This window comes from Lagenorhynchus albirostris, chromosome 2, assembly GCF_949774975.1.
Source record: "Lagenorhynchus albirostris chromosome 2, mLagAlb1.1, whole genome shotgun sequence".
NCBI lineage: Eukaryota > Metazoa > Chordata > Mammalia > Artiodactyla > Delphinidae > Lagenorhynchus > Lagenorhynchus albirostris.
Genome location: NC_083096.1, coordinates 634,376 through 649,638, shown reverse-complemented (window position 1 = coordinate 649,638; position 15,263 = coordinate 634,376). Strand labels below are relative to the sequence as shown.

Below are 15,263 nucleotides of genomic sequence, written 5' to 3'. Positions count from 1 at the left end.
GTCTGTCCCCCGCTCTGTCCACTCTTGTACCCGCAGCGCCTGGCACGGCTCCTGGCACAGGGAGGACGCCTGGCAGGTATTTGGTGAACAGACGAATGGGCTTGTGGCCCCTGGAAAATCCATTTCTCTGAGCTTCAGCTTCTCCCTCTGAGCTGTGGGAGCGAGGGACCATCTCATCCACAAGGTCCTTCTCAGCTCTGGTCACCCGTACCCAGACCTCTCGCCGAACCAGACAGCCCAGGAGGTAGCCCAGGTGCCCCAAGCTCTCTAACGTGGAGAAATGCCCACGTCCCTCATCCCTGCCTGACGCGAGGTCCCCTTCCCACAAGCCCTGTGGTCCGGACCTCGGGGTCCCGCCTTTAGGCCATCTGCATTCTGCTGTGACCAGGAGCGCCTCAGAGCCTCCGGTGTCCTGCACGGATGGGCCCAGCATCCAGGTTGTCCAGGTGAGGCGGTGCTGCCCACGGGGACCCACCCACTTCTACAGGACCCGGTCCTGCTCTGAGTATCATATCTTAGAGTGACAGGCTTTTCTGGGCAGGGTGGTGAGAATGTGAAATGTCTACAAACCGCGACCCAAAGAACTTGGGAGGACCGGAGGCGGAGCGTGACTTAGGTTACACATGGGTGGTCGTCTGGCGGATGGGGTGGGGACCAAGCGGGAAGCGAAGGGGATGCTCTAGCCCAGGATGAGGACGGCAACTTCATTCTCAGGGCAGCCCGACAGCGGCTGCCAGTGCAAGGGGATCGAGGCAGAGACAGAGCCCTGGCCACCGGGACGCCAGGGATGACCCCGGGCGGGTTGGACTTTCCCTCTCACTTCCCTCCCAGTCCAGGGTTCTCCGATCCCCGGCACCTCCTGAGGGCAGGCAGCTTGTAGTCTCAGTGTCAGGACCAGCAGCTGCGTTAAAATCAGCCACGCTGCTGCATCAGGGACTTTCTGGGGCTTCTTTCCGGCAAAGAAGAGGGTGTGGGTAGAGGGAAGGGGAAGGAGGGCATGCCCGTCTCTCCAAAGAAACTGAGGACAGTTTTACTAATGGCTGCATTCGTTAATGGGTGGCCTGGTCGGCAGGCTGTTTAGACAGTACAGCAGTGCTGTGAGTCTTGTTGGCTCCTGGCTCACCAGGACATCTGCCCCGAGTGTGCGGAGTCAGCCTTGGGGCCCGGGCTCAGCAGTTAGGACTGGTAGTGTGCTCACCGCGCTTAGCCGCCTTCCCTACCAGCCTTGGTAGGTTAAAAGTGGCTCCTACCATCTGGGGTTTGTGTTTCGCGCGGGAGCTGGGCCCCCACATTCCTCCACATGCCTTTCCCTGTGATCTGGTGATAAACACAGACATGAGCCTTGAGAATAGAAGTGGAAGTGGAAACCCAGTTAATGACATTGATCTTCCTTGACGGCTGTGGGAAGCAGAGGCCAGCTTGTGTGTGCGCCGTCTCTCCTGGAGCCTCGTGTCCAGGAAAAGGAAGACGGAGAGGATCGCGTCGTGTGAGCACCCCCCGTGCGGGCTCTGGACCAGGTGAACAGAGTGCCTTGTGCGGTGGGCGTCCGAGTTACAGGTGAGGGAGCAAACAGCAAAGTTCAGTGACTGGTCCAGGGTGACGCTGCTGGTCCCAGACAGCAGGAGCTCTTCCGCTCACTCCAAAGCAGAGAACTCACAGAAGACCCCAGCCTCCAGCTCGGAGTCACCTGCCTCGACCTGCCTGTGAGCGTCCGGGGAAACCTGACTCCCCCTCCACTCTCCGTCTCTCCCAGTCTCGCCAAAACCTTGCCCTTGGCCCTGCTACCTGGAGCCCAGCGGGACTCGCTCTGCATAGCACGGAGCCCATGTTAGCCCGGGAGCCAGCAGGACTGGCTTCAGGGCCTGGCTCTGACGGGCAGAGATCTACCACTTCTCTCCGAGCCTCAGTTTCCCGATCAATGGAAAGACGGGGCTGGACAAGAAGACAGTAAAATCCTGCCAGCTCTGTGCTCCGAATACACAGCGAGGCTCCCGGGGTTCCCAGGAGTGGCTGTTTTCCTCACAGCCCGATGGAAGGAGAAACCGGGGCTGTGGGTCCTGGAGCATCACGGAGCTGGGGGCGCCTTCCTAGCTACATTTGCTGACGACGCCATCGGTCCCGGCTGGATGTGGCTGGGACAGCTGAGCAGACGACGGGGAGGATTAGCCACAGACAACTGCGCTTCCAGAGCGAGTTCTGGCTGGAGCTGGGAACGGGTTCTCTTTAACCTCAGCCCTTCCCAGCTGCAGACAGAACAATTCACTCTTCCTGGGCTTCCGGCTGATTCTGGGTCATTAAACACCATAGACTCTACAGCCACGGATGCGTTTTCCAGCTGAAGTTTAGGGCATCGTAAATCACCTGCGACGGAAGAATCAGACTCGTGCCAGGGGAGGCCTTCCCTGCCGTCCCCAGGAGCCTGCAGGTCAGAGCCTGACCCGAGGGCCGAGACGCAGCCCCACGTGGCCAGCCGCAGGGCGCTCAGACCATCACCCTGACAGTGGACCTTCATGCACGTGGCCGGTGCCTGGGCTCGGGGAAATCCACAAGGGGATCCATTTGCTTCCTGGTGCCAACAGGCTTCCCGTCTCACGTGGGAGACAGTATGTACCCGGACCACCCCGTTCTGGACGCCAACAGCTGGGGCTACAATCCTGGCAATTCCTTTCCTAGAACCGTGGTCCAGGGATGGTCTCCCTCTGTGCCTCAGTTGATCTCCTGCAGAATGGAGGTGATAACAGTACCTGCCTCAAAGGGCTGGCGTGGGAATGAGATGAATGACGATAGTAAGTCACCTAGGACCGTGACTGTTACACAGTGATTACTGTTACTGTCATCATCGTTATTGTCGCCACCACCAGCGTCGTCACCCGTCTCACCCTGACCCTGTTTCTGGAGAAAACACCAGGACGGTTCTGGAAGAGCGACAAGTCGTCCTGACCGCAGGGACTGGGTGGGATTCAAAGGATGACTAGGGCTTTGACAGCTGAGGATGTGGGGAGAGGGCATCGGGCTGAGGGCAGAAGAGCCACAGCTAAATGCAGGAGGGGGTGAGGCTCCACGCGGGTGAGACGGCAGGTGGAGCTGAGAGGTCGCTCAAGGCGTTGGAGCGCAGGAAGGCACCCGAACGCTGTTCTGTGAGTCGTGAGAAGCCTTTTCTGAGGGTTCCGAAGGATGACAGCATCAGCTTTGCATTTTAGAAGCATCTTTCTGGCAGGTGTGTAGTAGCTGAGTGGGGCCTTCAGACTCAGGTTCGAGGCCGGGTGTGATGCCAGGTCAGTGGAATGATACCTAAATTGCTGTCCCCAGTAGACCAAAGCATGAACCATAGCGCAAGTTTCTGGATCGTGTAGCAGCCCCAGGAGGTGCTTTTCCTCGGCAGGTGGTCCTCCTCCATGTGGTGACGCAGGGATCTGGCGTCTTGGGGTCCTGCCATCCCCAGGGCCTCATTGTGCTTGGCATCTGGCTGGCAGAAGGGCAACGAGGCCGTGGAGGGGGCAGTCTGGCTGCCTTGTAGGCCCTGCTCTCTAGGTGGCAGGCGTCACCGCTGCCCGTCTTCTGAGGACCAGTGCCGTGGCCAGGCCTACCGCGGGGAGCCGGGAAGATGCCGCACCTGGCTGTGCCCCGTTACAGAGGGCCGCGCTTCCGTGGCGGTGGGAAGGTTCCATCTGTGCTTCTGACACCTCGGCCACCAGCTGCACGTCGTGACCAAGCAGCTGAAGTGCGGCCGGGGTAGCTGAACTTTCACTTTTTCTCACGTGTCATACATTTACGTGGCCGACGGGGCTAGGAGCTGTGGCACGGGCAGCGTGGCTGCAGAGAGAGAAGAGGGTGGGTTTGGGGGACACGGTGCTCTCCGCCTTGGCCAGTTAACAGATGGGTGCGGTCAGGAACCTTCCTTAATTCCTGTGCTCACTTCCCTCGACTGTGACAAGGGTGTAAGGGGAGCAGCTCCGGCGAGGCAGCTGCGGGACAGGAGGTCGTTGGGGTGGATGCTGGGTGCCGGAGAGGTTGTCCTAGGGACGACCTGGAGCGCGCGGCCCCTGCCCCCGGCCTCACCTGGAAACAGTGCCCTCTGCTCAACCCGACTGCGTTGCTTGCTCTCCAAAGCCCACCCCTCGCCTCCCGCAGACCATGCTCTCTGCCCTGATATCCCTCCTGCTGCCTGCACCTGGTCCAGGGGCCGCATCCCCGTGGAGCCCTGTCTCAGCCACATGCATCTCCGTCTCCACAGGCCCTGGTGTTGGGTTTGTGGGACCCGCCACATCCTGCGCAGCCGCTCTTCCCGCCGTCCAGACGGGGTGTCTCCCATGCGTCTCTGCACTGCCCGCTCCACCCAGTGGAATTCTCTGTGTGTGTGGGGGCAGCAACAAACCCCCGTCGCCCTGAACTGAACTCCTCGGGGGCAGAGAGGGTTGCGGGGACGCTCCTGGGCCGTTAGACTGGAGGTGGCACAGAGGTGACATCTACGCGGCCTGGATGAAGCAGGGCGCGGCAGTTACCCTTGAATCTGTGTAGACCTCCAGTTGGAAAAAATCAGGCTACCTCTTTGGCATGTGGTTTTCAGAATTCTTCTTGACATTTGCACCATTTTTATTCTCCCACATTTTTCTACAAGAATAGCCTTTTAGTTCACATGCCCACTGTCTGTCAGGCCGTCCCTGGTAAGATTCCTGACCAGAAACTGTCGAGGAGGGCTGGAACCAGTCGGTTTGGCTGCTGGACGTGAGTCCAGTGAAGTACGTAAGGGCTCGACGACGGCGAGGTCCCAGGGGACCTGTCCCAGGCTCGCTGGCCCCGGGCAACCCTGAGGGTACCGCTCAGGACTGTCTGATGCCTCTCGACATCAGCCTCGGCATCTTAAGGCTGTCTCCGCAAATACTCCAGATTCCTATAAGAGTCCATTAATGTTTCTCATTAATCAACTTGTCTAGACCTTTCACTGACTCACTTACTCAGACAACAGTGTTCGCTGAGCGGCTGCTCTGTGCCAGGACCCTTGTGGGGTTTCAATTAGGAAACAGCGAAGTTTCTATTTTCAAGGAACTTTCATGCCAGTTTGGTGGGAAGAAAGTAAACAGATATCTGTCAGATGTCAACGTGTTCCATGAGGACAAAGCAAGCAGGGTATCTCGTTGTTACTGCCGCGTAGCAGTCACCTTGAAGCTTAGTGGCTGAAAACGACATTTGCGATTTCTCGTGAACCTGTGTGCGGGTCGCTCTTCTGCCGAGCTGTCCCGCGGGCCCGTCACAAAGCTGCCTTCCGTCGGGGCTCCGCCGGGCCTCGGTGCCGGCCACCCGCCCTCTCCACGCGGCCCTCGTCCTGCGGGAGGCCAGCCGGGCTCTCACACGCGCGGAGGGCCCTCCCAGAGGAGGCGGAGGCTGTGAGGGCTCTTGTGACTCAGGACGGGGCGGCCCCACGTCACTTCCACCCCGTTCTGCCCAGGAGCCGGGATGGCGAGGCTGCAGGGGACTCGGGCCACGTTTCCGGGCAGCCTGATTGAGCTGTCATCGACCAGACGACGTTGTGTAAGTTGAAGGTGTGCGATGTGAAGATTTGATTCACTTATGCTGCCAAACGATGGGACCCGGGGCCACCTCCGATCGACCACACAGGGCAAGGGAACGGCGCCCAGCGGGTCAGGGGGGCCTCCTGAAGAGGCCTGAGGGAAGGGAGGGAGTAGCTGTGCCGACGCCTGGAGTGTCCCAGGCAGATGAAATTGTGAGCAAGAGCTCTGGGGCCAGACCCGGTGGGCCTTTGCATTGAAGATGAGGCTGCAGTAGTAAGACTTCTGAGGGAAGACGCTCCCATGTTACTTGTGGGAAGTCTAGTTCTCCTGGGGCAGCAGAGGAGGGTTCCTGAATGGGCTGAGCCAGGTTGAAGGGGGCTCTGGATTTGGAGACGTTGAGACGGGAGGGTGAATCGTTTGCACAATCAAAGGTCAGGAAAACAATTCACCTACCCCGCCGCTGCCTCCATCCCCAGCCCTCTCGGCCTGATTTTCCAGGCGCCTTCTGCCGCTCCTTGTAGAACCCCAGGAATCTGCAAACTCCTGCAGCACCTCTGGCCTCAGGAAGGTGCGTTGCAAACCCCCTGCCCTCGGCTTCCCTTCCCCTCATGCGGCCCGGGGGGCCTCTCTGAGCGAGTCCAGGTGTGCACGCAGGAGGGGAAGGTGTCTGGTTGCCTAAAGGACAGGGCAGAGCAGAGCAGACCAGGGGTTACCCGAGGTCACCAGGGAAGTCTGAGCGGACCCCGGGAGTTGTGTGTGTGTGTGTGTGTGTGTCAGGGGCCAGTTACCCAGCTCGACGGTCACTGCCCCTCTGGCCCCTGGGCCAGGCGCCTGTCTCTCCCTGTGGACTGTTAGGTGTCACGACCCTGCCGTGTAGAGGAATCTGTCATCGTCTCTGTGTTGACCTGTATTTACCACAAAACCTGCAAGTCACTGATTAAAGGGCCTCCCCGTGGCCCTGTCCTGGCGCTGGATGGCCTCGTGAACGCTGTCAGGGCAAGGGTGGCTTTCAAAGTCCGAAAAGGTGGGCTGGGGTCATCCTGGGGGCTCCAGAGGCATCCCTCCCCTGCCAGAGCGGGGGCCCTGTGCTCCAGCTGTTACCGACCAGGGTTCTTGGCCTCCTTTATCAATAGAAATTGATCAGAGGCCAGACAAGAAACTGAGGCCAGGCCTTACTGGGGCCCCTGCTGCAGCGGGGGGGATCGAGAACAAACAACAGGTTCCCTTGCTGGCCCGCCCTCTGAAAGGGGGGCGAGCTTCCTCCTTTTGTGGGGTGAGGCTAGGGGTGAGTACAGAGGTCAGACCAGAGCGGTGGCTTAAGCGTTCTGCCCGCCCCTTAGGTGGTGGTGTGTGCAGGGGGCATGCGCAGTCCCCTGCTTTGCTCCCGACCCTCTGCTTCTGCTCCAGGCTCTTCAGGGGTGGCACTTGGGTTTTTTGGTCTCTTCGCATCTTTTGTCGAGGATTTGCCCCAGCTGTGCACGCACACGGTTAATTTTAGTCCCACACAGTTTCTTTGTATTTTGTGGCTCGAGGAGAGGTGTGTCCAGGTGCCTGCACTGCAGCAAAGGGGCCCAGGTCCCAGCCTGGCTCCCAGCCACCGGCTTGTAGAGGCGCCAGGATGGCATCCCCAGATCAGGGCGCATCCTGTATAGGGCCGAGGCACTGGCTACTGAGTGAGACAGAAGCCAGCTTTACAGCTTTGAAAGCCGACATCCATCCTGAAGTCTCTTGGTGGGCCGGGGGGACATCCTCTAAAAGTCCCTGTCGCGCTCGCCCCCCCCCAGTCTCCACTCCTCAAAATGCGCACCCCTCTTCCGGCGGGGCTTCCCCGCCGTGTGGGAGCTGGGTTCTCAGTCTCCTCCGAGGACGATCAGCTTTGCTCTTGGTCGCTTGCGTGTCTCCTCCCGCCCTTAGCCGCATCGCCGTGAAGGGCACAAGGCCTGGCACTGCTGCCACAAGCCTCCTTTTACAGACATCTGCACCCCTGGCTGCAGACTTTTCTGTGGGTTGAATTCGTGGAAGTGGCGTGACTCAGTGTGAACCTTCTCATTTGAAAAGATTCTGTCAAATTTTGCCTAAAAGGTTGTGCACGTTTAAATGCCCACTGAGGGTTTATTGGAACGCTGTTTCCCCCTCCCCTCGACAACCTGGGTTGCTATCGCTTTTCAACACCATTTCCAATGTTTCCTTTCTCTCTCTCTCTCTCTTGCTTTCTTTCTTTGGTTGCGCCGGGTCTTAGTCGCGGCAGGCGGGCTCCTAAGTTGCGGCATGCACGTGGGATCTAGTTCCCTGACCAGGAATCGAACCTGGGCCCTCTGCATTGGGAGTGCGGAGTCTTAACCACTGGACCACCGGGGAAGTCCCTCCAATGTTTTCTGATTATACACATGATGTATGTTCACTGTTTAAAGAAAAGGGGGAAATGCAGAAAAGGGTGAGAGAAAATAAAGATTAGCTGTCACGCCACCACCAGAAGGTAAGATGTCCTGTCCATTTTTGCAAAAAAAGAGAGCAGAGGCCACAGATAGCCAAGATGGTCACCTGAGGAAGCTTCCAGAATCCCTCGTGCCGGTGACAAGGTGTTAAAAATTGCCCCCTCCTCCCCAGGCCCCCTCCCCATCCACTGGTGTCTCCAAAGGCTTGAGATACTCTCCTCAGCCCAGGGGGCTGTTCGGAGAGAGTTGGTTCCATTATCCACCCCTAAGTGTCCCCGCAAAACAGGTCTGTGGCCGGGAAGGCCCCCGCCGAGGTCTGGGGGCAGCGATGGGAGAGGAACAGCCCAAAGTGTGTTCCGGACGTTGGCCCTGGGCCCGGCAGGCTGCCAGCCCCTCTCTCCAGCCAGCCCAGAGCCAGCGTCCGCTTCCCGGAGCCTCTGACGCGCCCTGGGGACTGCCCTCCAGCGACTGTCCTGCCTTCTTTCCAGAGACCTGAATTACAACCAGCTGCACGAGTTCCCCGTGGCCATCCGGACGCTGGGCCGCCTGCAGGAACTGTAAGCTCCTCTGTGGGGTTTGGGGAGTCCCCTGTGCCCAAGGGCCCCCCACGCCCTCACCTCCCGAGGTCCCGACCTCCCGGGTCAGCAGTCACAGGCCTCGGAGCTGGCTCTGCCCCACCCCCGGGCGGCCACTGCTCGTTTTATTCTAAAATGCAAACCAGGGGTGAGACAGACACCAGCCGTCCCCTAGGGCTTCAGGCCTGTCGAGGATGCAGCGTACAGGGGCAGGACAGAGCAGCTCAGGGTCGGCGTGTAACTCCGACCCTAGATCATGTCATCTTAGCTGAAACGGTCTGGGTGTCCAGAGAGCACAGGAAGAGCGCTGTGGGCTCACGTGTCTGAGGTCAGCCTTAGAGGGTGGATGGGCCTTAGGCGACAGTGGGGGAGGAGGACCAGTGGAGATGAGGACCCGGCGGGGCAGTGAGTACGCAGAGGGGCGCTGCGCCAGTGGGGAGACAGCCTTCGGGGAGGAGGGGCCGCCGTGTAGCAGGACGGGCTCTGCGCGGTGCTGAGCAGGACCGGTTAAGGCAGCGGAAGTTTACGACCAGAGCCCAAACCTCCAGGCAGCACTGGATCTGTTCTCACGGCCACCGGGGCCTTTAGCACCAACCCCATGCCTCCCCCTCGCCTGGTCCAGCCGGCTGACAGTGTGAACACCGGGAAGTGAAGCGGGTGGGGAGCTGGACCAGCGCAGGGGAGGGTCCGCGTGAGGAGCGGCTGCACGCCCCCCACTGCCAGTGAATCACCAAGGCCTGCCTTTCCCCTGGAGTGGGGTGGGGGGGGAAGGTGGGGAGAAGATTTGCTGGGTCTGTAGGGCGTGGCTGGAGCAGGGCGTGCAGAGGCCTGGGAGCAGGAGATGTACGCTCGGGGGAGAGAGCAGAGCCCTGGGGTGGCAGCAGCAGGAAGGCACACGCGTGGGGCGTGTCTGTCCACGTCTATTGGGAGAAGCAGCTTGAGGACAGGGGCTCCTGTCTCGTAAACTTCTGAATCCCTCGGAGCTCAGCTCAACCCCGGCCACGAAGCCGGTGATCAGACACGTGCCACGAGCGAACTCACGCAGGAACATTGACCGAACAAAGCAGGCTGGGTGGGCGTTGGCTGCAGGTGAATTTCATGAATTAGCGTGGAAGTGATGAGAGGAGGGAGGACGGGTCCCAGAGGCCAGGAAGACACTCAGAAACCGGGGGTCTCTGGTGCAAAAAGGACGGCAGAGGGGGCTGCTCAGCGTGGGTTGTGCCTTCCGGTCCAGCTTTTACTTGGAACTGTCCTCCCCTTCTAGAGCCTGGACGCCCGGGGGGGCCTCGCCCCCTTTTCTCCTCCACGGTCACGGGCGTCCCCCCTGCGCCCCCCTACTCCCCCTCGGGGCTCCGCTCCTCAGTTCAGGGCCTTGAGGCCAAGCCTGGCTCCATCTGGGGACCACTTCTCCTCCAGGGGCCCCTGTTTCTGCGCTCCCTCCTCCCATGCAGCCTCAGCTCCCCGCTAGGGGCCTCCAGGTTTCTGCCCTCCTTGGGGTGTGGGCCCAGCCTGTTCCCCTGAGTGGCTCTCACAGTGCCCTCAGCCCAGGCTCACCCTCTCTCCTTTCCACGGGTCGTTGAGCAAAGAGGGAAAGTCACAGGCAGATGTGGAACCGGGGTCCCCAGGCTGATGTCCCTTTGGGCCCATGGCCTTCCTGTCCGGCTGTTGGAGGGCGTCCTGGGGTCCCCTGTCCCCGTCCACGGGCTCTCCGCATCCTTCTGACGCCCATGTCATCCCCCAGGGGTTTCCATAACAACAACATCAAGGCCATCCCCGAGAAGGCCTTCCTGGGGAACCCTCTGCTGCAGACGATGTGAGTGAGTCCTTGCTCCTGACGCATGTTGGGGGAGGACGGGGTTGGCAGGCGGAACTGGAGAGGGGCTCCCTGCGTGCTGGTCTCCGCGGAGAGGGGAGAGCAGACACCTGCCTCGGTCCAGCCGGGAGGGAGAATGAAGGGCTTCGGTGTCTTTCCTGCAGACACTTTTATGACAACCCGATCCAGTTCGTGGGGAGGTCGGCGTTCCAGTACCTGCCCAGGCTGCACACCCTGTGAGTTGGTGCCTCCCCCTGCCCCCTGGCACCACCCCCGCCCGCCAGTCCCGCCAAGTCAGGGTCCTGCTCACATAGCTGAAGGAGCAACAACCCGACAAGGTTCTGGTTCTCCGGGGCCCCCGGAGCCACACCCTGGGACTCTTGGCCACCCAAAGGCATCCTGTCTCTCCTGCTCTGTCAATTCCCATCCCAAGTGCAGCGTCTTCAGAAAACCTCCTGCGGGTGGTGCTCTACACGCAGCAGCACAGGGACGCCCCTGAGTCTTTTGGGGCGCAAGCTCCACCTTCCTGTGCGCCCCACTCTCACCCTTGAGGCTGGCGCCATGCGTATGTTTCATCGCTGGACTCCAGGCTCTCCCGCTCAGGCCCGAGCCCAGGGTCCTCCTCAGGATCCGGCGGCACCCATCCTGCTGGGCTCCTGTCGCGTGCAGGCCTGCGTGGTCCCCCGAGGTGGGGTGACCACTGGGGGAAGCCCCGGCAGGTGACACTTAGGGGAGACCCGCTTCCCGGCTCCAACGAGCAACCCCAGCAGACAAACACCTTTCCGGAAGCACTCAAGCCGTTGCCTTTCAAACGGGGCGAGTCCCACAGTCCCTGCCTGTGTTTTGTGCGCACTGGGCCTGGGTGGCTGGGTGGCCGGGTGGCTGGGGGCCAGGTGACCGGCTCTGTCCGGGCCAGGCTGGGTGGAGCTGACCTAGGAAATGGCAGCTTGGACCCTGCTAGGCGTCCAGCCCCCACCAGGGCCTGAGCAACTGGGGTCACCGGAGGGAGGTCGGGGAAGGACGGTGTCCCCAGAAGATGGGGTCCCTGTGTGGGGGGGTCCCTGAGGGCTGAACCCCCTTCAGCACCTGGTGCTCTATCTCCAGATCTCTGAATGGTGCCACGGACATCCAGGGGTTCCCAGATCTCAAAGGCACCACCAGTCTGGAGGTCCTGTGAGTGGACGCTGGCCCCCCAATCCCCCGTCGCCCCCCGTCGCCCCCAGAGTCTGGTCCCCGTTATCTGGCCTTCTAGCCTGGCCCCGAGGGGCCCATGGCCGCTCCCACCGGGCTGGCAGGTGGTTCGGGGGGTGGTGCTGCTCTCCCCCACTTTCCCAGCCTGGGGTTTCTCGGCGATCCTAACCACAAGCTGAGGTGCACGGAGGACCCGGGAACGGCAGGAGGGCTGTGACAGCCACCTCCTGTGCCTCCTGGTTGCCACTTTGTCCTGGGGGGAGGGGGGAGAGCGTAGCAGGCCCTCGATTCACCGTAAGAGAGTGAACAGAAGGGTCCCGCGAACACCCAGAGCTGGAAGATCTTCCACGAGGGAAGTAGTAGTTCCCCGAGGGTGACCTCGGCCTCACGCCCTCCCCAGAGCACCCTGTCCCGAGGCCGCCGCCCTGCAGCCTGCTCGCATCCCACTGCCCCGCCCCGGATGCCCCGGCATCCTCTCTGCCCCGGGCACAGGGCACGGGCTCTGGGCTTGGTTCCCAGGGCCCCACTGGGGCTGGAGTTTCCATCCACGGCCTGCGCATGGCCCCCTCCCCTACAGGGAGCAGAACAGGGTCCGGCCCCTGTGTTGCTGGTGACACCAGGAGACGTGGGGGGACACGAAGGGGAGGGCGGGAGGGGCTGGCTGCAGGACCGCCTGCCAGGCGGTGCCCGGCCGTGCCCCTCTGTCCACCCCAACCCACCTCCTCCTCTCTCTCCCCACAGCCCCCCGCCCCGTGCCCCCCACTTGTCTTTTGTCAGCTCCGTGCTCCCACGTCAGCGTCAGGCCAGAGGCGAGGCACGGGGAGGGGCCGGGGCCGGCAGGGCCCGGGTCGGTGCCAGCCCCGCTCCGCTCTCCCCGCAGGACCCTGACCCGTGCGGGCCTCCGGCGGCTGCCCCCGGGGAGGTGCCGGCGGCTGCCCGGGCTCCGTGTCCTGTGAGCGCCTCCCGCGCCCTCCCACCAGCAAGGCCCCCCTGGCTCCGGCCCCTCGCCACTCTCTTCCTGGAGAGAGGCAGCCTGGGCTGAGACCTGCCCGAGAGGGACTGGGCTGCCCTCTCCCATTCGGGGAAAAGCCTCGGTCTTCGAAGTCAGGGCCGGGGCTGAGGCCGAGCTCTGCCGCTTCCGGCCGGTGGACCCCAGCTCCCGCTTTGTGTCTCTGAGCTCCGGTTTCTCATCTGCAAAATGCGGGCTCATTTAGGAGGGCTGGAAGCGCCCGGCACGTCGTAGGTCCCCCCAGGGTGGCTCTAATAGGCTACCCGAGTCTACACAGGGACCACAGAGGACCTTACGTGTCCCGCGAGGAGCAGGGAGTTTCCTCTCCCCTGAGTCTCACTCGGGTCTGAGGTGCTCACCACGGACCACAGCCCCCGGCTCAAGATGTGCACGACCAGCCCTGGACGGGTGTCTAGCCTGCCACCGACAGGCTGTGTGTCCGTGGGCACGTCCTGTCCCCTCTGTGCCTCAGCTGGATGGGGGCTTGGGCCAGGGGATCCCTAGGGGCGTCGGCTCCGTACTGTGACAGTGGTACCGCCTGGGTAGCCTCGGCCAGCTGGCTCGTCCCAGTGTGGCCCTGTTGTGCGCCTCTCACCTCCTGCTTCCTGACCCCCGGGGCCCTCCCAGGGTCCCCTGGGCCTTCACATGGATGAGGCGGCCCCATCCGGGCCCCGCAGAGGGGAGGGGCCCAGCGGGGAGCTGGAGGGAAGTGCCCGGGGTGAGGAGGTCCACGGCCGTGTCCCTGAGGCCCAGCTCCCCTCACCAGCCCGGCCCCCTCTCCCCAGGGAGCTGTCTCACAACCAGATCGAGGGGCTGCCCAGCCTGCACGGGTGTCAGAAGCTGGAGGAAATGTGAGTGTGGGGCACTGGGCCTGAGGGCGGGGTCAGCAAGCACTCTGATCTTCCCCGCCCTGGGCTTGCTGACCCTGAGGTCAGGGCTGGGAGCTCGGCAGAGGCCGGGACAGGCCGTGACTCGCAGTGACAGCCCATGAGATGGTGCCCAAAAGGGGTCTCGAGGCGGCTCCTTGGGGGTCAAGGCAGCAGGAAACGTGACAGTGATTAGGGCCAGCGGAGGGGCAGGTGGGCTGGACATGGGGCGGCCGTGGGGGACTGGAAGTGCCCAGGCTCTCGGTTTCCATAAGCGCACACGCACGTGCACAATCGTGTCCGGGAGGGAAACCTGGGCTGCAGGTTCCACGGGGACCGAAACCACTTCACAGATTCTCCGAGCTCCCTTCACCCAGCTCCTGCTTCCCCAAATGACAGGGCCTCTGGCCCTCCATGTCTGGGCCCCGGGACCAGGCAGGGTCGGGGACGTGAGGGCCTGTCCTGGTGCCTTGACACTGAAGGAAGGAGGGTCTGCACCTTTGCCGAGGCCCAGGGTCCATCTCCCACTCAGACGCCAGTCTGTTGAGCTCTGCCTCCCAGCTTGGGCCCGTCTGGGGCCGCCAGGGGCTGGGCTGCATTCTGCTGCTGGACTAGGGTCTGGAGGGCCCGAGGAGTGAGGCCAGCTGGGCTGGGAGCCAGGGCCAGTGGGAACCCTGGAAGCTCACAGGGTCGGCTTTGGGGCCACAGGGACGGCTTTGTAGCTTTGTCTCCTGACCACTTAACCCAAGGCAGCCACGTCCCCCATGCTCCCTTTAATTCTGGTGATTCTGCGGGCTGGGTCCTTTTTTCCTCCCAGTGGTGGGGTCGGGGTTGGGGGCAGTGTCTGGGCCTCTGGGCTCATCAGCCTCTCTCGCTGCCCTAGTGGCCTCCAGCACAACCGCATCTGGGAAATCAGAGCTGACACCTTCCACCAGCTGACCTCCCTGCAGGCCCTGTGAGTACCTAGGGTAGGGGGGCCCTCCCTGCACGCCTGCGCCCCGTGAGGACCCCCAGCACCCAGGGGCCCCTCCCTGCACCCCTGGACCCCGTGGGGACCCCCAGCACCCAGGGGGGCCCTCCCTGCACGCCTGCGCCCCATGGGGACCCCCAGCACCTGGGGGGCCCTCCCTGCACGCCTGCACTCCGTGAGGACCCTGCACCTGGGGGGGCCCTCCCTGCACGCCTGCACCCTGTGAGGACCCCCAGCACCCGGGGGGGCCCTCCCTGCACACCTGCACCCCGTGAGGACCCTGCACCTGGGGGGCCCTCCGTGCACGCCTGCACCCCATGGGGAACCCCAGCACCCGGGGGGCCCTCCCTGCATGCCTGCGCCCTGTGGGGACCCCCAGCACCCGGGGGCCCTCCCTGCATGCCTGCACCCCATGAGGACCCTGCACCTGGGGGGGCCCTCCCTGCACGCCTGCACCCCATGGGGAACCCCAGCACCCGGGGGGCCCTCCCTGCATGCCTGCACCCCGTAGGGAACCCCAGCACCCGGGGGGGCTCTCCCTGCACGCCTGCACCCCATGAGGATCCCCAGTGGGGCCCCTCCCTGCACGCCTGCACCCCGTGAGGACCCCCACCGGGCAGCCTCCCTGCATGCCCACACCATGGCACATGTGTCGGTGACCCAGGGTAAGAACGACGGGTCCTCCATGTGTCACTGTACCCTCCTGTCACGTCCTCTGCCCGTAGGGACCTGAGCTGGAACGCCATCCGGTCCATCCACCCCCAGGCCTTCGCGACCCTGCGCTCCCTGGTCAAGCTGTGAGTGTCCACTGCCCTCTCCTCCTGGGAGCTGGAGCACCGTGGGCCTGTGGGCTGCCCAGCGGGGGCAGGAGGGCCCGGCCTGGGGTGGGACACG

General features: G+C 62.7%; 1 protein-coding gene across 1 annotated transcript in view; it reads left to right on the top strand.

Annotated features, from left to right (window-relative positions):
* LGR6 (leucine rich repeat containing G protein-coupled receptor 6) overlaps positions 1-15,263 on the top strand; it is a 95,305-nt gene that overhangs the window by 70,524 nt on the left and 9,518 nt on the right. The window contains exons 7-14 of the mRNA XM_060126131.1: positions 8,434-8,502; positions 10,262-10,333; positions 10,498-10,569; positions 11,438-11,506; positions 12,405-12,476; positions 13,319-13,384; positions 14,283-14,354; positions 15,095-15,166. Of these exons, the coding sequence (XP_059982114.1) occupies positions 8,434-8,502; positions 10,262-10,333; positions 10,498-10,569; positions 11,438-11,506; positions 12,405-12,476; positions 13,319-13,384; positions 14,283-14,354; positions 15,095-15,166 (564 nt within the window). The remainder of the gene's footprint in view (positions 1-8,433; positions 8,503-10,261; positions 10,334-10,497; positions 10,570-11,437; positions 11,507-12,404; positions 12,477-13,318; positions 13,385-14,282; positions 14,355-15,094; positions 15,167-15,263) is intronic.